The sequence below is a fragment of the Helicoverpa zea genome, chromosome 9, assembly GCF_022581195.2.
Source record: "Helicoverpa zea isolate HzStark_Cry1AcR chromosome 9, ilHelZeax1.1, whole genome shotgun sequence".
Classification (NCBI taxonomy): Eukaryota; Metazoa; Arthropoda; class Insecta; order Lepidoptera; family Noctuidae; genus Helicoverpa; species Helicoverpa zea.
The window spans coordinates 12,656,227-12,681,780 of record NC_061460.1 but is presented as its reverse complement, the minus strand read 5'-3'; the positions used below and the strand labels follow the sequence as shown (position 1 = coordinate 12,681,780).

The 25,554-nt window shown below is 37.3% G+C and overlaps 2 protein-coding genes across 2 annotated transcripts; both read right to left on the bottom strand.

The window, feature by feature from the left end:
• Positions 1 to 5,946: 5,946 nt before the first annotated feature.
• LOC124633488 lies at positions 5,947 to 10,385 on the bottom strand. The gene is made up of 2 exons (XM_047168727.1): positions 8,972 to 10,385; positions 5,947 to 7,390 (listed from the first exon to the last, which is right to left on the bottom strand). The coding sequence occupies exons 1-2, from the start codon at positions 10,366 to 10,368 to the stop codon at positions 5,947 to 5,949; spliced, it is 2,841 nt and encodes a 946-aa protein (XP_047024683.1). The 5' UTR covers positions 10,369 to 10,385.
• Positions 10,386 to 23,086: 12,701 nt separating this feature from the next.
• On the bottom strand, positions 23,087 to 25,158 carry LOC124633535 (lipase 3-like). Its single transcript, XM_047168794.1, has 2 exons — positions 23,634 to 25,158; positions 23,087 to 23,575 (listed from the first exon to the last, which is right to left on the bottom strand). Exon 1 carries the CDS (start codon positions 25,143 to 25,145, stop codon positions 23,715 to 23,717), a length of 1,431 nt encoding a protein of 476 aa, XP_047024750.1. The 5' UTR covers positions 25,146 to 25,158; the 3' UTR covers positions 23,087 to 23,575; positions 23,634 to 23,714.
• Positions 25,159 to 25,554: the final 396 nt, after the last annotated feature.

Genomic DNA, 25,554 nt, shown 5'->3' with positions numbered 1-25,554 from the left:
GCAAAACGCGACGTTCATGAAGCGTGCTCGCGACGCCCGCGCTACTCACACGCCCGAGGATCGCGCACGCCTAATGTGGGGGAGGCCTAAGCCGGGACTCCACCGAAATGTTTGCATTAGTTCACGAATAGGCAAAATGTACGTATCTGTGAGAGTCCACTTCATGTGTTCGTACTTGAAACCTGCAGTTTTGCCAAGATTTTCAAAATGTACGCTCTCAATTTGTCATTTCTTGGTGGAGCCAGCAAATCAAAAGAAACAAAAGTGTTGTATACTGGGAGTCACTACCGCACACCAGGAAAATTTCGCTCTTGCGTTTATATACCATATTTTGTGTCACACGTAAACAGGACGACAGTAAGTAAAAAAAGTCCACCGAAAAACTTTCAAAGATCTGATGAACGAACAAATCAGACCTGACTTGGTCAACTGGGGCCAATCAGAGCTCTATGAAGCGATCATATGCTTTGGCTCCTACTGTTATTGTGGTTTCTGAAAATTTATTCACCTCATTCAACGATGAATGTAATTCTGATGGTACTATTAAGAACACTTGCTTAGCGCAGAAGCTGACGTTGGCAGGTCGACTCTTTTGACTTCTCGAATAGGATACCATTGGTTTTTGTGCAATGCACACCTGCAACGCATGCTGGATTAGGATAGGATACAGGTGGATAGGATTTGCAACAGAAAACAATTCTGTCTTTGTGATTGAATGACATCAAACGTAGTTTTATATAAAAGGTGTTTTTTTAGACTTGGCTCGGGTCTTACTGAGACTGTTCGTAATCGTGACCAGTGCATTTGCGATCAGAAGTTGAAAGTAAGCATGTGTCTGGTATGCGACGCGCAATTTGTACGTTTTCAGACGCATAAAGCATTTTACGTGTGTATGGTATTAAATCGAGAAAGCTCCCATTTCTTATCTGCACTTTGTATCTGGGCTTGTTCTTAAAGCTACAGAATCCTACATTACCTACCTACCTCACGCTTAGCAGCACTTGCGAGAGACAGATCCTCCTTTCTTCTAGGATTAAGTTTACATACTTTGCATCAAAAAAAATAATGAAGGTCTACTTAATACTATTCACTCAAAGTAATTTGTTTTAAGGCCACCACATTAGTGGAAGAGAAGCTAAACTATGTTTATGAAAACATCCTGATATAAACTCCATCTGTAACTTTAAATGATAATTAATTGTTATACTAAAGTCATCATTTTTGACATAATATTCAAAAAATAATTTAAATGGCACCGTTTTATATTTGGCTGAGAACTATTATTTTCCTTTCATCAAGGTGATAATTATAATTGGATTTTGATGTGGCACGGCAAACTGACAAACACTATTGAAATGTCTATCGAAAAATTACACTACGTGTTAAAATATGGTGAATTACGGAAAATACACAACTCCATCTGTTGAAATAATAATCCTCTATAAAGAATGTATGGTAATTTATTGTCATTTACCACCTCGCTCCTTTGACAAATTTTATGTATTTTATTTAACACAGATTACCACAGATGGAGCTACTTTAACCTTGGCTAAACACAATTTTAATTTTTTTTTTCTTCCGAAGTTACTTATGAAGGTGTGATTTTCTGTGTAAAGGTTAATAATAGGCCGATCAACTAATATAAGTACAACATTCAAATGTACAGTTTTGACAAACAGATTGCGTGTCGTAATAATTTACATCTTGAATTCACAAAATTAATCATATCTTTTGATAGAGTGAATCGATTTCGATGAAACAAAAACTAAGTAATACCCCAAGTTACGTAGAATTTTTTTATATAAGCATTGTCTGCATTGAATTCGTAGGTTTTACGTGAATCCCGAACGAACAAACAGATAAACAGATAAACAGACAAACAGACAAACAGACAAAAATGACAAAAATGATGGAAATGGGTTCTGTTAGTTATCCTTTAACATGCTGGCTATTTTTTTTGCCAATTTCTTCAATGTACAAAAATTACTTTTCTACAGATTTATTATATGTATAGATATTTGTTGTTCCTGAGTCAGACATTACTGAATACAAATAAATATTAAGTGAAGGTAAGTGTTTTTGAGCTATATTTTGTATTATATGGTAAGTAGCTACAAACGCAGATCAGTTTATCGTGAATATAGTTGATATTGTTGAAGTATTTTTAACGCGCCTCAATAATTACCTCAGAATATCGTAAAATATATAAATTATTATTACGTAAATATTTTTATATCACATACCTACACGATATTAAAATTACATACTGGACTACATTCGTTTTTAGTAAGTTGCTTGTTCGATATTTAGATATATTTTACTACAAATGCGAAAAAAACCTATAAATTTCTCGATTGCTAATAAATAATTATCTTATAAACATGGCGTCCAATGAAAGCAGCTTTAAGTTGCAACTTCAACCTTAAAAACTCCTCTCTGCGCGTCATAGCGCTAAGCTTCACTCTTCTGAAGGTCCAAGTAATATCTGTACCACTATTGCAGTTCAAGTCTGCACTGTGAAACTGCAGATATCAAACCACACTATTAATGGCTACTTGTTTAGAGTTCCGTAGAAGTCGTTGGAAACTCTATAATACGATGATATATTATTGTTAATTGTTTAACACTTAAGTACTATGTGTTACCTTGTTTTCAGAGTACCGTTCAAAATAATTCAAACTTATAATGCACAACAAAATAAACAAGAACTTTGCATCTGTCCATCTAAATGGAAAAAACGGAGTGTTTTACTATACTTGAGAGTAAATAAATGGAGCTACTGATTTTTTTTATATTCTTGAATAAATACATATTTTCTGTTATAAGTTTTTTATTACTTCAAAACAAACATTATTTTTCCTCTGTAATTGATTCGTTATCAGTAATTGAGAAAACAAAATCTACGGGACCCTTGCTTGTGTTTGTGAATAAAATAACAGCAAATGAGCAGGCAATGTCTATTAATGTCCTGCTTCTATTGTGGAGCCTTAATGCGGCTATAAGTAGAACAGAGGATCAAATTCCTACTTAAGTCTGCACAAAAGAACAAATCACTTCTGCCTTTAGTGGCAGAAAAGTGATAATATATTTATCACTTTTCATTCTTATATACAGTTCCGTTAAAAAGTCTACAATTAGAGTATTTATGCGGTTCTAACGCGTACATCAGCGGCAATAGAAACTTTTTAGCAGCTTTAACCTTTAACATAATTGTTTGAACTCTCTTTTAAAGATGTAGGCTGCAAATGGGTTGTAGAATGATCTCTTGTAAAACCTAGAGTGACATTTGGTTCAGTTTCTGCTGCCTTTAGTGATATTTACAGCTATGAGCAGCTACGGAAGCAATAGTAGAACTTAAAGATACTTTCAGAACTCCTAAAGCACTGCTGTACAGCTAACAGTTGCAAAATAGGCTGCTATTTCCACTAGTGTGCTAGTTGGGATTCTTTTGTTTTCTAACGGCCAGTTTCTTCATCAAACATAAAAGTCAAAGTAATGTCAAAAGTAAAAGTAACGGTCAAATTCGCTTTTTCAAGGCTAAAGTGACAGCAAAACTAATAGAAAAAGCGAATTTGACCGTTACTTTTACTTTAGACATTACTTTGACTTTTATGTTTGATGAAGAAACTGGCCGTTAGAAAACAAAAGAATACTAATACTTTGATTTTTACTTTGGATTTTACTTTTGATGAAGAAATTGGCTGTATATAGCACGGACAACACTAAACAATAATTTACCCGGGTGCGGGCAGCTCTCACGGGCCGCGAGTGAAACTGCGGGAAATCAACTAGTTCTTTATATTAGTAAATATTGTAAATAGTACTAGGGTAACTAATACTAAAGCTTTTGCAATTCAAAACCGAACCCTCAATCGTTTGGAACTATATAATGATGATTAACCACAAACAAATCACGCCGCTAAGCTAATTAATGATTCAACCGGATTCCAATCTGTATGCACCAGATATATTTGTTTACCTAATTGTTACAACAACTATTTAATTGTACCTATGTTATAGCAAATTCCTGTGGTTTCAACCCCCACAGACGTTGTATAGGCCCTTTAAAATGCTAATATCATACAATGCGAACACAACGTCATCAGCATGTTTTATCTTGCCACCACGCTTCGTCAATGCGGGTTGGTGATTTCAGACTTCACAGTCCAGGTTTCCTCGAGATGTTGGCCTTCGCGTTTAATCAGTCATAGGTGTCTAAGATAAACTTATAAAAGCTTATTAGATGGGATATACAGGAATGAATTTTATCCAGTGCGCAAACTTTGGCAACTTATAGTTAAATAAGTTGTATAGACACGTATATTTTTATTTTGTCGTGTATTAGTACAAAAAAGAAAAGTTATTGATATCGAAAGATGTTTATTTTGTAACCGATTGTACGGTCACAGTCGTCATAGTAGGCACGGCGGCAACGCGAAACCGGTTTACTGACGCGAGCGCTGCGCCAAGCGCGTAAGAATAGTTGGTATCCATATTTTGCTGATTTTAGGGCGGACAAAAGAATGAAAAAAAAATTTTTACTGATGATGCAGATATGTTTTGTTAATGATTCTGGACCACCAGTTTTTTTGTGCACTGCTTAAAATTCATTCCCGTATGTAGATACATTTTTATATCCTCCATTTTTGTCAAATTTTGAAGACCAAAATGGACAGAACGTTATTTCAACACAAACCAAAAAAAACTACAAAGTCAAGGTATTTTTTTTATTTCAAATAGGCCTATGAATAACGAATAACGTTTTTTTTTAAATGCTAGGCAGACGTTGACGGTAGAAAACTAACAAAAAGATATTCGCGCAGTGCAGTGCGTCTCTTGAGTTGGTTATGGAAGACCAGCTTAGCGTGTGTCAGGTAGAATACCTGATGCTGGATCCCTGCAATGACGTACGGATATCGAGTAGACCGAACAGTGAATATAACGATCCTATTGTGCTTATTGCTTTGTGCAGTTTACTGTTAACTGTTACAGCCTTTTTATCGTCCCACTGCTGGGCACAGGCCTCCTCTCACACGGAGAAGTTGTTTGAAATGGATAAATTCAAAAACTACTGGGCAAATTTAATAAATGCTTTCACCATTAGAAAGCTACATTATCCACGAGTAACATAGGCTATATTTTATCCCGGTACGGACAGTCCGCAGAATGCAGCAATTATGTAAATATTTTAATTAACTAAAAACGAAATCATTTCAAAAAAAAGCGATAAAGGTTACTGAATATGTGTTCTATGCTTTGTGTGGTATTTAAATATTAAAATTACATTTATCGTCTTAGCTGTACTGATTGATACGCTACCGTGTGTGTCGCGTAATCTTGTAGGTGAATGGCATAAGATATGTGTCACTTATCATCGCGAGAAGATTAACAGGTGTATCTGTAGGTATTCTTAAAAATTGATATCGATAAGGATAACAGTATCAGAAAATATCTCCCTGTCAATGCAGAGAAATCTTCTTCACATACATAAGCCTGCGCGCACACTGAACAAATAGCTAATCGTTGTTACGTGTGTACTTCCATTATTCTTTATACTGATTTATGAGCAAAAATCTAATCAAATTGACTGACGAGTTCTTTGCAATATTTAAATCCGAATGTTAGTCTACTTTATATGTCTGCCTGTCACGGTTCCAATATAAAAATATGAAGTGGTTTAACCAGTTTTTAAATACCTACTATATTTTACAAATTATTAAGTTTGTTTGTACATGCTAATCTCAGGAACTACTGGTAATGAGCTGCATCCGTCTAAACGGAAGCCGACAAAGAAAATAAAAACAGTTATGAACAACATAAACATTTATTTTAATTTAAATAATTACATCAACAACCAACATATGAGAATTTTCAATATTTATCACAATTTAATATTATGTACTATCGACCTCAAAATGATGTCACCTAAATAGGAATATTTATGACTTATTCAGGAACACTTCTTCTTAATTTATAAGCTACGACATCTAAAGTTTGAGGACTAAGGTTGGTAACTTTCCATTCTCCATCAGGATATACTCGGGAACTGAATACTACCTCGCCCTCTCCACAGAACAGCTCCAGAGATGACGCATCCAAAAATATCCTCCACTGTTCGGAGCCCAGAGGAAGCCACTCCACCTGCCTGATGTCTCCTTCTCTATCCACTACGACCTTACGAACCTCAGGATCCCATCGAAGAGATACTTGGCCGCCACCGTCGCTTCCTTTAATTTCTAAGTCAATTTTCTGGCTCAAATCACCATTGACAAGAAGTTCTCCCGTTTTATCAAACTGGATTGCTACGTTTTCTGCCAGCTTCCCTTCGAAAACGGTATCTTCTCTCAAACTGGTCATTGTTTCTACAGGCTTCATTAAAAGGCGGTTTCCAACTAACTTGAGTTCTCTGAAGATCGTCATGGCTCCTGCCCAGCCATCGACGTCTTCTGGATAGGGAACCTCCCACATTCCAAACCATGCGATCAGGTACCTCTTGCCATCATGCTCCGTAGTTTGGGTGGCGTAAAAGTCATGGCCAAAGTCAATTTCTTGAAAACTAACTTCAGGAATAAATTCAAAAGTTTCGTAGTTGAAACTGCCGATGATATAACCTGTTTGGTGAGTATTCTTGTACCTGTCTCCTTGCGGAACCATGCCTTGCGGGGAAAACAACAGAATATGTTTTCCTTTAAGCTCGAAGAAATCAGGGCACTCCCACATATAACCCATTTCGCCTGTAGACTCTCCTATGACACTCAAGAATTCCCAGTTGTACATATCCAGCGATCTGTAAAGCAGGACCCTGCCTTTTTCATCTGATGTCTTGCTTCCAATCACAACGTACCAGTGATCACCGTGCTTCCATACTTTTGGGTCCCTAAAGTCTGGGGATCCGTTTGGTGCTGAACCCAACACTGGGTTACCTTCATATTTGTGGAATTTCACTCCATCATCACTGAATGCCAAAAACTGAGTTTCATTGAAATAAGGCTCTTCCGCGGTTACTAAGCGCCCCGTATACATAAGAACTAGCTCGTCATCTTTCACGATGGCACTGCCTGAGAAGCACATTTCATCTTCGGGAATCAACGCTGTTGGGAGTTGTCTCCAGTCTACAAGGTTAGGGCTCGCCACGTGACCCCAGTGCATGGGGCCCCACTGGCTGTCGTACGGATAAAATTGGTAGAACAGATGATATTCTCCTTTGTAGTATGAAAATCCATTTGGGTCGTTCATCCACCCCACTGGAGGCGCCACGTGGTACTGCAGTCGGTATCTTGGGTTGATTTCAGCCTTCTTCTCTTCAATGTACGCTTCTAACTCCGATATCGCGTCATTGTGTCTAACCGTCTTTGAGAGCACTATGGCGATCAGACACAGGAACACCACCAGTAGGTTTAAACGAGCCATTATGGATTGATATTTCATCTCGTGTGGTAATCTTTTTATATACCAGTTTTTGGAAGTGATAAGCAATTTCAAGTGCTTTGTTTTTTGATATGATGATATAACGCATGTCAAAGTGTTGCATGTTATCTACACTGTAGACTTGTTGTGTGTTCGTCATGTCGTCTGCGTCTGAACTACTTTGATAATAATAATATTGTTAATATGCGTTCTTTTAAGCACATCTACATACTTTTGCATTTTGCCTAGCTTTTTCCTAGCTTCTCAGTAAGTGATGGTCAGCTCCATCACAAGTAGATGTTTGCTAGAAACGAATCTTCATGGCATAGTTAGGTGTACACAATTACCCTTGAAAAAATTAATATTTTTATTTCTGATACTAAAGAACTTCGAGAGTCTATGTAGGTAGCATTGACTCTCGGAGTTCTTTAGTGTAATAATCCAAATATTTGTTAATCAGACAGTAGATGGTGGCCTATCCTCGGACCGACTTGCTGATGTAGGTGAAGTTTTGATCCTCTCACCCCAGTTATTACTAGATATTACCATTTCCTTAGTTATTATAATTAGTTCCATCGCAAGACAGAATATTTATTGAGACTAAATCTCTTTGCATCTCAAAAACCTATATCGATGATATGAGTTTACTTATCTAAAAATAGGAGGATTTGGCCAACACTCATATAAAAAGATAAAAAAACCTTAAAATATATATTTGACTAGTACTCTAAATCTAAATTAACCATGAAATGTTCTCCCATGGCTCGGAATCATCTAGATATGCAAAGAGATTTTGCTTCCTAGTTGCAATTTCCAAACCTGGGAAGTCATTAAATCCAGAATCAAAAGCCTATGTAGGTTTACAACGAGATGATATAGCACTTGGCTTTAGGATGAGGAGATTATCCATAATACAGTATATTTATCGTGGTGGTATACCAACCTCTCGAGTATGAGGGTGTGGGTTCGATTCCAGGTCAGGCAAGTACCAATGCAACTTTTCTAAGTTTGAATGTACTTTCTAAGTACATCTTGGACACCAATGGCTGAAAAAAAGATGAAGGAAAACATCTTGAGGAAACCTGGACTATTAAGTCTGAAATCAGCAACCCGCATTGAGCAAGCGTGGTGATTAATGCTCAATCCTTCTCCAAGTGAAAGGAGGCCTGTGCCCAGTAGTGGGACGATAAAAAGGCTGTAACAGTGTAACAGTATTGGTATGGTAAAGATAAGAAAAACAATGATTATATAATCACGTTTATTAAAAATAACATTACATACGATTATAAATGTTAATTTCTAGAAAAAAATAACAATAAATTAGAAAAATACGCATATTTAATCCTCATGGAAACTTTATAAATATACTGAAACTAAAGTTAGAAATAATTATTAGGACATTACCGTTAGTTCAACATTTTTAACTTTAAAAACTGTAGAACAAAATAACGATCTCACAACTTTTGGCAATAGGGCATTTTACATTGGGACACTTCTATTCAACTCATAAGCCATAACATTTACAGCTTCAGTGCCGGAATTGATCACTCGCCACATTCCCTCAGGATAAACTCTTGAACTGAACACCATTTCACCTTCACCACAGAACACCTCTATAGAACTAGCGTCCAAAAAGATTCGCCAGGCCGTCGATGATGATGTCGGTATCCACTCGCCTTGCCTGACCACGCCTTTCCTATCCAGCACAACCTTCTGCGTAGCAGTATCCCACTTCAGAACTACCAGAGACTCGTCGGCTTCTCCTTTAATGTTCAAAGTGAGATCTTGAGTCAAATTAACATTCAGAATTAGCTCTCCCGTTTTGTTCAATGCAATTATGCCTTCGGGTTCCAGAGTTCCATTATGAGCCTTTGACCCTCGGAGATTTGTGATCGCGTCAATTGGATTCATCAGGATACGGTTTCCTTTTAATGTCAGCTCTCTAATTATGGTCATAGCTCCCGCCCACCCATGTGCCCGCTCAGGGTAATCCGCATTCCAAGTCCCCATCCATGCAATTAAATACCTGTGGCCCTCATGTTCCATCGTTTGGGTGGCGTAAAAGTCATGACCATAGTCAATTTCTTGAAAAGGTACTCGTTCTTGAAATTTACCAGATGAATGATCGAAGCTTCCAATAATGTACCCTGTCTGGAACTGATTCTGATACCTGTCAGTAGTCTTGTTTTCAATACCTTGTGGAGACATAAGTAAGACAAAGCTACCATTCAATTCGAAAAAGTCAGGACACTCCCACATTAAACCCAAATCGCCGTTGGATTTGCCAATTTCGCTTACATATTCCCAAAATCCGAGGTCCTTCGACCTATATAGGATAACCCTGCCTTTCTTATCGGAAGTTTGGCTACCCGTAACTACGTAGTAATATTCACCATACTTCCATACTTTGGGATCCCGAAAATCAGGAGAGTTGTCGGGTGTGAACGAAATAACGGGGTTTTTAACGTATTTGTTAAATACAACTCCGTCGTTGCTGAATGCGAGATATTGTGATTCGTTGACAACTCCTGAAATATTTTTGTGTGCAGTGTACATAAGGACTAACGTACCTTCCTTTTCAATGGCACTGCCTGAGAAACACTGTTCTTCTTCCGGCACCAAGGCAACCGGCAGTTGTTCCCACGTAACTAGATCTTTACTTATCACATGTCCCCAGTGTATACGACCTGTAGAAGTATCAAAGGGGTAAAACTGGTAGAACAGATGATAATTGTCTTTGAAGTAGGAGAATCCATTAGGATCGTTCATCCAGCCGACAGGGGGTGCGACATGGTACTGCAACCTGTACTTTTGATTAGCAAGTACTGTAGGTCTAGTATCATTAATGTATTTTTCGACGGCTGTTTTCCTTGCTATGTCTTCTGCTGATTCCCTCAAGTCACACGCCAGAGCTGCGGCGACGACACTGAGTAGCACCGCGTACACTTTGAGACCCTCCATGATGGATTGTCATGCCCTTGTTTAGGGAAGTACGTTTATATACCAGTAATTATTACAAGTACTGATTGCACGTCGAGTGTTTTGTTTTGAGTCACGTATTGATGCATTTTACTATAGCTTCCCTTTTTTTTTTACTTTTAACTTTTACTAAACGACGTTTGAAAGTTGTACTAATAAACGAAAAACAAAATACCCGACTGCACACTAAAAAAAGAGTAAAACAAGCCCCACAATAATATTGATCAATCAAATGCTAAAAACTAATTATGTAATACCGTTTAAACAATACCTATATTAAAATACACTAAAATATGTGTTCGTAATCGATAGTTAAATAAACAGAAACTTATTTTGAATACAAATTTACTGAATATAATTTATAAATATTGATGGAAAGCATCGCAGGCGGGGACCAACAGAGGCTTATTTATAGTCATTTCGGTTGTGCACCATTTAGCAGAATTTTCGTTGGTGGCGGTCAAGGTGGTCTCCGCCTGCGATGCTTTCCATCAATATTTATAAATTATATTCAGTAAATTTGTATTCAAAATAAGTTTCTGTTTATTTAACTATCGATTACGAACACATATTTTAGTGTATTTAGATTATTTTTAGATTACGTAATTAATGCCTAAACTTTGTACTTTGTACTCTGTCCACCTTATTATAAAACGTGAAAAAAGTACAAGTAGTTTAAAGTAGTTTAGTGTAGTAAAAGTAGTTTAAAAAAGTACCAGTTTTTGTACCACCTTTAAACCATCGCGCTGTCCCGAACAAAATCAGTGGACTAAAGCTATTGCTAACGCGGGTACTTCTTAAAACCACGTTTTATAATAAGCTGGTGTTAGTTTAATCATCTTTTTAGGGAGCTCGTTTTCAAACTGTAAGACGTGAAACTTGATTTGTTGCGATAAACTATGTTGCTGCTTTTCATAGGCAACTTATGTTATGGCATAATTTATGCTAAATAAATGTTACTGTTATGAATATGTGATAATATTCTCATAGAATACGAGTGCAATGTTGCATTGATTTAAGTATAAGCTGCTTTTCTATGACTGAAATCCTTTGGTTTGACAGCTCAATTATAATGACATGGGTAAAGATTTTATGCATTTTCAATATCCACGGAAACTTCCAAGGTCGTTCTATATATCTTTATGTATTCTTGATATAGGATTCAACTGCAATAATGTGCACTGTCCTTACACTTGAAGTAGTATCATTGAAGCGTGATTACATTATCACTTTACTATCACTGATAACGACTGTTTCAATGTTAAATAGCTGCCTCTAAAAACGAAGGTTATTTTACAAGTCCAATTATTTAAATTAATTGCTAAACTAAGAGTGCGTTTACACGATGCAAGAAGCTAGCGCATATTGAAGCATATGGGCGGTTATATGCATTTTAAAAACGTGCGGGTCCAGCGACTCGCGCGTGTATCAAAGCAAGATACCCGCGTGCTCGTCACTTGCGCATGTTAACTTGCTCCAGCTACGTGCACCGTGTAGACGCACCCTTACAAATGTTATGTGGTATAAGTATCATAAGTATAAGGTTTCTGATGTGGGTAGGGCATAGTATGAGAAGCCTTGGCTAAGCACCATCCACAAATTCCGATCGGTCATGAGGACGGTTGACCATGTTGTCATGATGAGTTCCTCCGTGTTTCAGAAAGCAAATTGGGTCCCGGTTGTCATTTCATATCTTTGGCAGTCGTTATGGGTAGTCAGAAGCTAAAAAGTCTGACAACCTGTCATGCCAATTTGCGCTACTTTTGAAACTGCTTACCTGCATCCTGAAGGCTCACCCCATCATAGTTGCGGAAAGCTAGTCTTTCAGACGCAGCAGATGGTAATTACTGTACTATACTAACTTCCAGACTACGGGCTGATTTGTGAAAGTTTATAAAACCCACAAAGCGATTACGGCTCGACCCGGGAATCGAACCGCGACAACTAGACCAACGAGGCAGTCCATAAATGCGTATTTTACACAATATATGTAAACCTTACTAGGAAAACATCTTGTTGAAACCTGGACTACAAAGTCTGAAATCACCAACCCGCATTGAGCAAGCGTAGTGATTAATGCTCAATCCTTCTCCGTGTGAGTGGAGGCCTGTGCCCAGCAGTGGGACGATAAAAAGGCTGTAACATAACATAACAAACCTTACTTACACTATTACATAAATGCGAAAGTAACTGTCTGTCCATTAAATAGATCTACTACCTATATAGTCACTAGGGTCGTCTAGGGCCTGAGAAAGGACATAGGCTAGTTTTTCCGGTGTGCGGGAAGTGATTACGTGGGACACGAGTGAAACCGCGGGGCACAACTAGTGATGATTTCTAGCTGTAGTATTTCCCCGTGAAGTACATGTTCAGTAGAGAATTTAAAGTGGCTCTGATTCATGGCAGGCGGGTGGAAATATCTCAAGTGCTAGTTAATATATAAGTGATTAGAAAATGATCGTGATCGGGGATCAATATAAGTACTGTCACTATCAAAAGTTTTTCAAAAAATATTTATTGGAATATTTTACTATACGATTTAGCATCAAATTAATTAATTCACATTCTTTATCATTGTATCTGCATTTCGATACTAAAAATAAAAAATATTGGCACACTACCGACTAAACAGTACCTACAGTTAGTACGATGGTTGTTTTTTTTTTTGAAATTTGACATTTTAATGAAAGCTTTTATTTGGTCTGCTACCGATCAAATATCCGATATTTATTATGTGCGTACTACGATTCATTCCTACACTGCGGATTTATGCGCCCAAACTAACTGTCGACTAACTATCGACTAAAGTCTGTACCGTGGAGAACCACTAGAAAAAGTTTTAACAAATGATTAGTTGAGATCAAAGATTCACTTTACTGAAGTGCGAACATACGCGTGTTCGCCCTTACAGGTATACTGCCATACACTAAGAATAGTTTCAAGCTGCAAAACATGAGTATTCAAAAAATTAGACATACCTAGTTCTTTTGTCATATCCCCCATTTTTATTTGATATTATGTTTGTAGTATGTTTTCATCTAGAAGAGTATGACTCTTCCATCTGCCAAGAATGGTCTCGATCTCACAAGTAATATTTTTTAACTGTATCGATTATTATCACTTAGTTTCTCCATAGTTTCTTTGCCCCCTTTTCCTCTATATCCATCCAAATTCCTCCCAACATGGTCCTCATTCCTTGGCATCACACGTCGAATAGTTTTTACCCGACTGCCAAAGAAGGAGGGTAATGTTTTTCGAGTGTATGTAAGTATGTATGTATGTCTGTTCCTTTGTGACCTCCTGTAGCCTAAACGGCTTGATGGATTTTGATGTATGAGGTATCGTTAGATTTGTCTTGATTACGGGAGTGTCATAGGATACATTTTATCCTAAAAGTCCCACGGGATATTTTTTCTAAATTTCCCTTTAAAAAAATATGTATGCGGTATCATTAGATTCATTTCAATCACGGGAGTAATTAATATAGGATACGTTTTTTCTCAAAATTCCCACGGGAACATGTTAATTCTGCTCTAAACGTTTGCGGGATCTTCAGCAGTAATGACTCACCTAATTCTTTTTCTTCTTCACTACCAACAGTCCAGATTGGCGGTAAATTTATGTTGCGGAGTAACATCACTCGTAATCTAAAGCCAAATGTCGTCGAAATAATTTAAAATGGTACTTACATATACATAGTCTTCTACATCTACAACATTTTCGTTAAATAAAAACAGCTAAAAAGTTATAAATAAAAGAATTATTATTAAAAAAACAAAATACCCGACTGCACACTAAAAAAAGAGTAAAACAAGCCCCACAATAATATTGATCAATCAAATGCTAAAAACTAATTATGTAATACCGTTTAAACAATACCTATATTAAAATACACTAAAATATGTGTTCGTAATCGATAGTTAAATAAACAGAAACTTATTTTGAATACAAATTTACTGAATATAATTTATAAATATTGATGGAAAGCATCGCAGGCGGGGACCAACAGAGGCTTATTTATAGTCATTTCGGTTGTGCACCATTTAGCAGAATTTTCGTTGGTGGCGGTCAAGGTGGTCTCCGCCTGCGATGCTTTCCATCAATATTTATAAATTATATTCAGTAAATTTGTATTCAAAATAAGTTACGAACACATATTGTAGTGTATTTTAATATAGGTATTGTTTAAACGGTATTACATAATTAGTTTTTAGCATTTGATTGATCAATATTATTGTGGGGCTTGTTTTACTCTTTTTTTAGTGTGCAGTCGGGTATTTTGTTTTTTTAATAATAATTCTTTTATTTATAACTTTTTAGCTGTTTTTATTTAACGAAAATGTTGTAGATGTAGAAGACTATGTATATGTAAGTACCATTTTAAATTATTTCGACGACATTTGGCTTTAGATTACGAGTGATGTTACTCCGCAACATAAATTTACCGCCAATCTGGACTGTTGGTAGTGAAGAAGAAAAAGAATTAGGTGAGTCATTACTGCTGAAGATCCCGCAAACGTTTAGAGCAGAATTAACATGTTCCCGTGGGAATTTTGAGAAAAAACGTATCCTATATTAATTACTCCCGTGATTGAAATGAATCTAATGATACCGCATACATATTTTTTTAAAGGGAAATTTAGAAAAAATATCCCGTGGGACTTTTAGGATAAAATGTATCCTATGACACTCCCGTAATCAAGACAAATCTAACGATACCTCATACATCAAAATCCATCAAGCCGTTTAGGCTACAGGAGGTCACAAAGGAACAGACATACATACATACTTACATACACTCGAAAAACATTACCCTCCTTCTTTGGCAGTCGGGTAAAAACTATTCGACGTGTGATGCCAAGGAATGAGGACCATGTTGGGAGGAATTTGGATGGATATAGAGGAAAAGGGGGCAAAGAAACTATGGAGAAACTAAGTGATAATAATCGATACAGTTAAAAAATATTACTTGTGAGATCGAGACCATTCTTGGCAGATGGAAGAGTCATACTCTTCTAGATGAAAACATACTACAAACATAATATCAAATAAAAATGGGGGATATGACAAAAGAACTAGGTATGTCTAATTTTTTGAATACTCATGTTTTGCAGCTTGAAACTATTCTTAGTGTATGGCAGTATACCTGTAAGGGCGAACACGCGTATGTTCGCACTTCAGTAAAGTGAATCTTTGATCTCAACTAATCATTTGTTAAAACTTTTTCTAGTGGTTCTCCACGGTACAGACTTTAGTCGATAGTTAGTCGACAGTTAGTTTGGGCGCATAAATCCGCAGTGTAGGAATGAATCGTAGTACGCACATAATAAATATCGGATATTTGATCGGTAGCAGACCAAATAAAAGCTTTCATTAAAATGTCAAATTTCAAAAAAAAAAACAACCATCGTACTAACTGTAGGTACTGTTTAGTCGGTAGTGTGCCAATATTTTTTATTTTTAGTATCGAAATGCAGATACAATGATAAAGAATGTGAATTAATTAATTTGATGCTAAATCGTATAGTAAAATATTCCAATAAATATTTTTTGAAAAACTTTTGATAGTGACAGTACTTATATTGATCCCCGATCACGATCATTTTCTAATCACTTATATATTAACTAGCACTTGAGATATTTCCACCCGCCTGCCATGAATCAGAGCCACTTTAAATTCTCTACTGAACATGTACTTCACGGGGAAATACTACAGCTAGAAATCATCACTAGTTGTGCCCCGCGGTTTCACTCGTGTCCCACGTAATCACTTCCCGCACACCGGAAAAACTAGCCTATGTCCTTTCTCAGGCCCTAGACGACCTGTGTGACTATACAGGTAGTAGACCTATTTAATGGACAGACAGTTACTTTCGCATTTATGTAATAGTGTAAGTAAGGTTTGTTATGTTATGTTACAGCCTTTTTATCGTCCCACTGCTGGGCACAGGCCTCCACTCACACGGAGAAGGATTGAGCATTAATCACTACGCTTGCTCAATGCGGGTTGGTGATTTCAGACTTTATAGTCCAGGTTTAATCAAGATGTTTTCCTAGTAATAAGTTTACATATATTGTGTAAGATAAGCATTTATGGACTGCCTCGTTGGTCTAGTTGTCGCGGTTCGATTCCCGGGTCGAGCAGCAATCGCTTTGTGCGTTTTATAAACTTTCACAAATCAGCCCGTAGTCTGGAAGTTAGTATAGTACAGTAATTACCATCTGCCTAGTCTTTCCGCAACTATGATGGGGTGAGCCTTCAGGATGCAGGTAAGCAGTTTCAAAAGTAGCGCAAATTGGCATGACAGGTTGTCAGACTTTTTAGCTTCTGACTACCCATAACGACTGCCAAAGATGATGAAATGACAACCAGGACCCAATTTGCTTTCTGAAACACGGAGGAACTCATCATGACAACATGGTCAACCGTCCTCATGACCGATCGGAATTTGTGGATGGTGCTTAGCCAAGGCTTCTCATACTATGCCCTACCCACATCAGAAACCTTATACTTACGATACTCATACCACATAACATTTGTAAGGGTGCGTCTACACGGTGCACGTAGCTGGAGCAAGTTAACATGCGCAAGTGACGAGCACGCGGGTATCTTGCTTTGATACACGCGCGAGTCGCTGGACCCGCACGTTTTTAAAATGCATATAACCGCCCATATGCTTCAATATGCGCTAGCTTCTTGCATCGTGTAAACGCACTCTTAGTTTAGCAATTAATTTAAATAATTGAACTTGTAAAATAACCTTCGTTTTTAGAGGCAGCTATTTAACATTGAAACAGTCGTTATCAGTGATAGTAAAGTGATAATGTAATCACGCTTCAATGATACTACTTCAAGTGTATGGACAGTGCACATTATTGCAGTTGAATCCTATATCAAGAATACATAAAGATATATAGAACGACCTTGGAAGTTTCCGTGGATATTGAAAATGCATAAAATCTTTACCCATGTCATTATAATTGAGCTGTCAAACCAAAGGATTTCAGTCATAGAAAAGCAGCTTATACTTAAATCAATGCAACATTGCACTCGTATTCTATGAGAATATTATCACATATTCATAACAGTAACATTTACTTAGCATAAATTATGCCATAACATAAGTTGCCTATGAAAAGCAGCAACATAGTTTATCGCAACAAATCAAGTTTCACGTCTTACAGTTTGAAAACGAGCTCCCTAAAAAGATGATTAAACTAACACCAGCTTATTATAAAACGTGGTTTTAAGAAGTACCCGCGTTAGTAATAGCCTTAGTCCACTGATTTTGTTCGGGACAGCGCGATGGTTTAAAGGTGGTACAAAAACTGGTACTTTTTTAAAACCACGTTTTATAATATGGTGGACAGAGTACAAAGTACAAAGTTTAGGCATTAATTACGTAATCTAAAAACAATCAATACGAAGGTACTGGGATTTCACTCGGATTCTAATTTAATCAGAGCCCGAAGGAATAACAACATCAAAAAGAATTACTTTCATTTCATCTCAAAACCTTTCGTAATAAAATGATGAAAAACCACTTGGCGTCTACTCGGTTCTTACAAATTAGCTCTGAATATAATTAATTAGTTGAAATTTAATGTAGCAAGTTTAATTGCAGGGCCGTGTAATTTAGGGAGCAGCCGAATCCGCCATTCTATGTGATTTCCCTGACGTAGTGTTCAGACGAGAGTGGGCGAAAGACTCATCATTGAGGGAATTAAAATATATAGGAAGGTATCTAACTTTTATCCGTTATTTTATCTACACGTTCGGATAGGAAAAGCAAAAAAAGTGAGACATAAAACATTTGAGATGGCACTAGAAATTAATGGCCCGTTGGTGTTTATTTTGCCGCTGACTTCTAGAGCCATGTCAATAATATTTTTTTGTCTTTCAGTATTTTTGGGAGTATCTTCTTTTGTTATATTTATAAGCCTACAGAGTTACACTCCCGGATGTAGATTGTAGATACATATCTAACGCCAAAATGTACCAAAAACGGACCTAATTAAAATAATATTTCATTATCTATTAAATGTTTTTCCTAAAACATAAGATAACATTGACGTCACAGGCGATTGGTAAATATCTGTCGACCTTATGGCACCCAATTAAATTAAATGTAAAAAAAGAAATAAGTAGTACCATATGTCTGTTTGTATTTAGTGAAAATACATGCGTAATATTTTTACATTATTTGTACATATTTTGAAACGTGAGAGACTTAAATTACGCTATTTGATAAAACAAATATATTCTAGTTACTAGTAGTACTCCAAAGTTACCTTTAAAATCTATACATATAATAAATCTGTAGAAAAGTAATTTTTGTACATTGAAGAAATTGGCAAAAAAAATAGCCAGCATGTTAAAGGATAACTAACAGAACCCATTTCCATCATTTTTGTCATTTTTGTCTGTTTGTCTGTTTATCTGTTTGTTTGTTCGGGATTCACGGAAAATCTACGAATTCAATGCAGACAATGCTTACATACAAAAATTCTACGTAACTTGGGGTATTACTTAGTTTTTGTTTCATCGAAATCGATTCACTCTATCAAAAGATATGATTAATTTTGTGAATTCAAGATGTAAAATATTACGACACGCAATCTGTTTGTCAAAACTGTACATTTGAATGTTGTACTTATATTAGTTGATCGGCCTATTATTAACCTTTACACAGAAAATCACACCTTCATAAGTATATTCGGAAGAAAAAAAAATGAAAATTGTGTTTAGCCAAGGTTAAAGTAGCTCCATCTGTGGTAATCTGTGTTAAATAAAATACATAAAATTTGTCAAAGGAGCGAGGTGGTAAATGACAATAAATTACCATACATTCTTTATAGAGGATTATTATTTCAACAGATGGAGTTGTGTATTTTCCTTAATTCACCATATTTTAACACGTAGTGTAATTTTTCGATAGACATTTATTCAATAGTGTTTGTCAGTTTGCCGAGCCACATCAAAATCCAATTATAATTATTACCTTGATGAAAGGAAAATAATAGTTCTCAGCCAAATTTAAAACGGTGCCATCTAAATTATTTTTTGAATATTATGTCAAAAATGATGACTTTAGTATAACAATTAATTATCATTTAAAGTTACAGATGGAGTTTATATCAGGATTTTTTCATAAACATAGTTTATAGATAGTTCAACTCAGATTTGCGCGCGGCCCTATGTGTGCGTCGGCTTGTAAATATACAACTTTCGTTCGTGTGACAGTGACGTCGTCCGAGCATGACGTGTTCTTATCGCTTTTTCTTATGGGTACAGTCGTTTACAAAAATGTCTAGTTCTTCACGGAGAAAATGTTTAAGGAGTCAGGTAGCGTTTCAAAAAATGAAACAACATTCAAAGCTTTTTATTATTACATTTTACAGTTTTTCATTATTTTCTCATACGTTTTTTCAAATTGACATTGACAGTACCTAAGAAATAAATGAGGTGAAATATCTAAGATGAATTAAATACTTCTTACATATTTTCTAGCTCGGGGTACGAGGACAATAAATAAAAGTGTGGACTAAAAATGCAAAATTCATCACTTGATTTTTCAAGGAGCGATTCAGAATCATTATAAATAAATAAACATTAAATTACGTAATAACTGTTTTCTTTAAACAGCCGTAACCACTAAATAACTGTATTTGTACCCGACTGTACCTCTTGTCACGCACACAAAGTCACTGTATATGTACAAGGGTTACCCACACATAAGGCCGCGCGCAAGACTGAGTTGAACTTACTATAGCTTATCTTCCACTAATGTGGTGGCCTTAAAACAAATTACTTTGAGTGAGTAGTATTAAGTAGAACTCCATTATTTTTTCTGATGCAAAATATGTTAACTTAATCCTAGAAGAAAGGAGTATCTGTCTCTCGCAAGCGCTGCTAAGCGTGAGGTAGGTAGGTAATGTAGGATTCTGTAGCTTTAAGAACAAGCCCAGATACAAAGTGCAGATAAGAAATGGGAGCTTTCTCGATTTAATACCATACACACGTAAAATGCTTTATGCGTCTGAAAACGTACAAATTGCGCGTCGCATACCAGAGACATGCTTACTTTCAACTTCTGATCGCAAATACACTGGTCACGATTACGAACAGTCTCAGTAAGACCCGAGCCAAGTCTAAAAAAACACCTTTTATATAAAACTACGTTTGATGTCATTCAATCACAAAGACATAATTGTTCTCTGTTGCAAATCCTATCCACCTGTATCCTATCCTAATCCAGCATGCATTGCAGGTGTGCATTGCACAAAAACCAATGGTATCCTATTCGAGAAGTCAAAAGAGTCGACCTGCCAACGTCAGCTTCTGCGCTAAGCAAGTGTTCTTAATAGTACCATCAGAATTACATTCATCGTTGAATGAGGTGAATAAATTTTCAGAAACCACAATAACAGTAGGAGCCAAAGCATATGATCGCTTCATAGAGCTCTGATTGGCCCCAGGTGACCAAGTCAGGTCTGATTTGTTCGTTCATCAGATCTTTGAAAGCGTTTCGGTGGATACTTACTGTCGTCCTGGGTGACACAAAATATGGTATATAAACGTCCTCCGCAAGAGCGAAATTTTCCCGGTGTGCGGTAGTGACGCACAGTATACAACACTTATGTTCCTTTCGATTTGCTGGCTCCACCAAGAAATGACAAATTGCAAGCGTACATTTTGAAAATCTTGGCAAAACTGCAGGTTTCAAGTACCAAAACATGAAGTGGACTCTCACAGATACGTACATTTTGCCTATTCGTGAACTAATGCAAACATTTCGGTGGAGTCCCGGCTTAGGCCTCCCCCACATTAGGCGTGCGCGATCCTCGGGCGTGTGAGTAGCGCGGGCGTCGCGAGCACGCTGCATGAACGTCGCGTTTTGCTGCCCTGCGGCATTTACCTACAGCGCGCTCGCGGCGCGCACGCGCCGCTCTCCTTGACGTTTAACTGCTAAGGCGTTTAGCGGGCGGCGGGGATAGCAGGCGAAGGGGTAAGAACGCAACTCGAGCGCCGCGTGCTCGCCGCGAGCGCGTCGCTTGCACTCTTCACACATGCCGCAGGGCAGCAAAACGCGACGTTCATGCAGCGTGCTCGCGACGCCCGCGCTACTCACACGCCCGAGGATCGCGCACGCCTAATGTGGGGTCAGCCTTACCATAGTGAGTAAGTGCACAGAAAATCCCCGTCATACAAGTGTTTCTCCCCAGTAGTGAAACTATCCTACCCTATGCGCCTGCTGATGATGATGACTCATTTTATCATCCATCCAGCTATTCCCCAACTATGTTGGTGTTGGCTTCCAGTCACCGAATCTGTTTAAGTACCAATATTTTGCTTGGAGCGACTACCTATCTACCTATCTTCAATCCAGTCAACTACACAAGCCGATATCCATGGTAAGACTGACAGACTTTCTGGCTTCTGATTAGTCGCAGCAGCTGCAGAAAATGTACAAATGACAGCTTTGTCAGACTCAAAGCATATAGACATAGATTATAACTGTTTCCTGTGAAAATTACTTACGCACCATACGTAATAATTTTCCAAATTGGCTGACTAGATCCAGAGATATTCACAACGTCACAAACTTTACTTCTTTTGTTTAGATAAATGGTCACTTCCACAACACAACCTTGATCAATGAATCTATGCGACTGCTAAGTGCTAATCCTAATTATACTGTCACGTGAAAGAATGCACCTGCGGGATAAGTAGTATTTTGACTATTCTATATTGCCCACGCAGACGAAGTTGCGGGCAACAGCTAGTAAAATATATTATTTCATCACAATTACTAGTTTAATCATCAACGCATTAAAATTGATCTATGACTGCATCCAAATTGCAGCTTACGTTAAGAGGCACCAATTAACTTTCGAGATATTCAAACGATAACCACACCTCTGCCACTCATTGGTAAAATCGGCGATTTGACATCTGAAAATGGTTCGGTTAACGTTTAGTGCAACCACGGAGGAAGGAAATATGGTGCAACTCGCCGTAACTATTTATTTTATTCTATTTTTAAAAATACTGCACATCTCAATAATTATGCTAGGCACGTGCGAAAAAGCAGAAATTGAAACCACTGACTAACTGAAAAGTTTTTCTGCTAATCCCATTTTCAGCTTAAGACTAAGTAAAAAGTTTAGGTTCAGATGATGGATTCCAATCACGAAAATTGTGTTTATGTATAGACACGCCTACTTATTTAGTATTCTTACAGAGTAGGTATACCTACAGTTAATTGATTCAAGATAATTTTTAAGCTTTTCATCATGAGCCACTGGTAGCTTAACAACATTCATGTCCTAAATATGTACCTCTTTTGAAATCTGTTTGGTGATTTTATCATCCAGCAGATATACAGATTTAAATATCATTCAACAGAATTAAATAACCTATATCAACAGAATTAAATAATAAATATTTTTCAATGCTATGTCGCTTTTCAATTTCAAGGAAACCCTGGGAATTGAACCTTGAACCTTTTAGTTAACAATATGCATACTTATTATAGGTATGTATCAGTAAAGTGGTTGAATCGAGATGAAATTAATTGATGATTCTGCAGAGTGGCTTATATTTTTTTTTCTATCGAATGACAGAAAGTAGTTGCGGCGCAGGTGATACTGAAGAAAGTGCTAGTGAGATTATAAAAATCAAAATCAAAGACGCAAATACAATAATTATAAATATTTATTTATTAATTAGCAACACTAATACATTACACAACTTCCTCAATATTATCTTATAACACTAGACCTGACCTCTTATCCATAGAAATCAGTTCAAGGCGACCTCCGAGGACTTGTAAACATTCGTAAACTAATCTAAAATTATCACAGACATTGAATACTTAGTATTAAATGCACAACCGGAAGCTGTGTGCTTCGATCTTCCTGTTTATACCCTTGAGTGTGGATAACCTCGCTTGAAGACCTTTCGTCCTTACCTAGGCCACTGTCTAGGTTTGTCGTCCTTTGTGGATCTTTAGACCATGTGCAGCAAGGAGTATGAGCTGAGAGCTCTCAAGCTATCATAATCACACGAGGCTATGTATGTATGCAGACGACGATTAAAAGACTTTCCCTTACTTTAAAACATTCGTCTTGAAGTCATATCTATTTTCTACAACCGTGTCAAATCCAACCAGTATCATTTACCAACCTTCTCACTATTCAATATTGAGAATGATATATATGAGAATAATTATGAGAATATTCCCCAATATTCTCACATATTGTTGATTTTCGTTTATTTAAGACTTTTTGGGAAAATCTTATCAGTAGTGGAACCGGTAATCACTTCAAAATCTGACGCTAAATGAATAATCGCTCATGTATGAATGTAAAGAGTTTAGTACCTCATTGTTCAGCAATCTAGGAGCGTCGATAGCCCAGAGATAGTCCAAGTGGTTAAATTTCTCGTCAGGTACGAGGAACATTTCAGGATTCGAAGGCAATTTATTATATAGAGCCATCACATCCTTCTCACTTGACAGCAAATCATTCTTAGACCAGAACAACTTGATTGGAAGAGTAACTTTTTTAAGGTCGTATTCAGGAGGGGACCCAGATCTATAGATTCTCCAATTGTTTAAATATCCATAGTCAAACTGTTGGAATTTACCAGAAAGTATTTCTTGCGAGAAATGCACAGCAGTCTTCCACGATGTCCCAGTACCCAAGTGTGCTAGGAAGACTGGTAGCAGAGTCTTATTAAACTGCCTCTCATTGAAACCGCACAAGTAAAACACTATATTCTTGCAGATCAGAGAATCCATGTTCTCACCGTTACACGTGCTTGATATCTTGCCTAGGGCAGAATTCTTCGGAATGAACTCATAAGTTCCTTGCAACTCGTCTATGTAGGCTAAGTTACTTGCAATCGGTGCCATTGACTTCAGTGGTGACTTCATATCTGATAGGTACACGACGGGAGCCAGCGCAAACCCAGCTGTCAAGATATCGTTATATTCAGGTTTTAACGTTAACATCGCGAAGAGTATAGTGGTTCCCATTGAATGTCCGATGTACGTCATCTTAGTATCAGCGCCTTTAGTCTCCAAAATGTAATCAATGACCGCAGGAACGTCGTACTTAGCTACTTCATGCCAAGAGAAATCCCAGTATGATTGTGAATTAGGTTTAAACCAAACGTGATCTTTGGAGTACCTGTTTCCTCTTATGTTGGTCATCCAAACGTCGTAGCCAGCGTCTGCCAGGACGTACCCCAGTCCTTTTCCAGGTCCATTCATGATCCAGTCGGCAGAGCTCGCAAATAGGCCGTGTTGGAGTAGAACTGTCTTCGATGGTACCCCACTGCCGTGTTTGGAGCGAGGGATCCTGTGAACGTTGAGCACGTAGCCTTGGGAGATGACGGTGTGGGTCTCACAAATGTATCCATTTCTCGTGATTATTCCAGGCACTGACAGGACGACGTCGGGATTTTCGATTTGTGGTTGAGTGTCACCGACAGGATAGTAAGACAATGGGTCTACCAGAGTTCTTGCTGTCTGTATGTCGTCCACATAATTATGAATATTATTCTTGATCATCTGCTGCTGTTCTTCGACGTAGTTATCGACTGAATCCTTCATGGTAACAGCATCGTTGTAGAATGTCTTCACGTTGTCACTTTGTTCTTTGAAAAACTCCTTGAAGGATGGTACGAGAGACCATGTTTCTGGTGCAACCGTGGTTATAGTTGCCACCAGGAATATTAGTAAGACGCGCATGCTGAAGAGGTTTACTGAAGACTGTGTGCGAGACGGTCTAGCCTCAATATAATATAGTAGAGTACGCGCCTGACCCCGGAGATGAGGTTAATACGTCACTCGATAACATTTAATTGTCTGTTTATTAAAAAATGACCCGTGTCGTATCTACAATTGGATATTACTACGCGAATTGTTGTTGAGTTCTAGTAAATGATGAAAAGTAATAAAATACCCAACCTGTTATGAGCGCTGCGTCACTTCGTTGTGATAAAAGCTGTGACAGTTCTTAGTTCCAGTTACTGTGGTTAATAAATATTGGGAATTACCCAGTCTTATTCTTTGTCAATTGTATTCACATGTAACCTTAATTAAAAATATAATATTTACCTGAAGGAACAAATAATTCCGTATTTGGAAGCTTATAAAA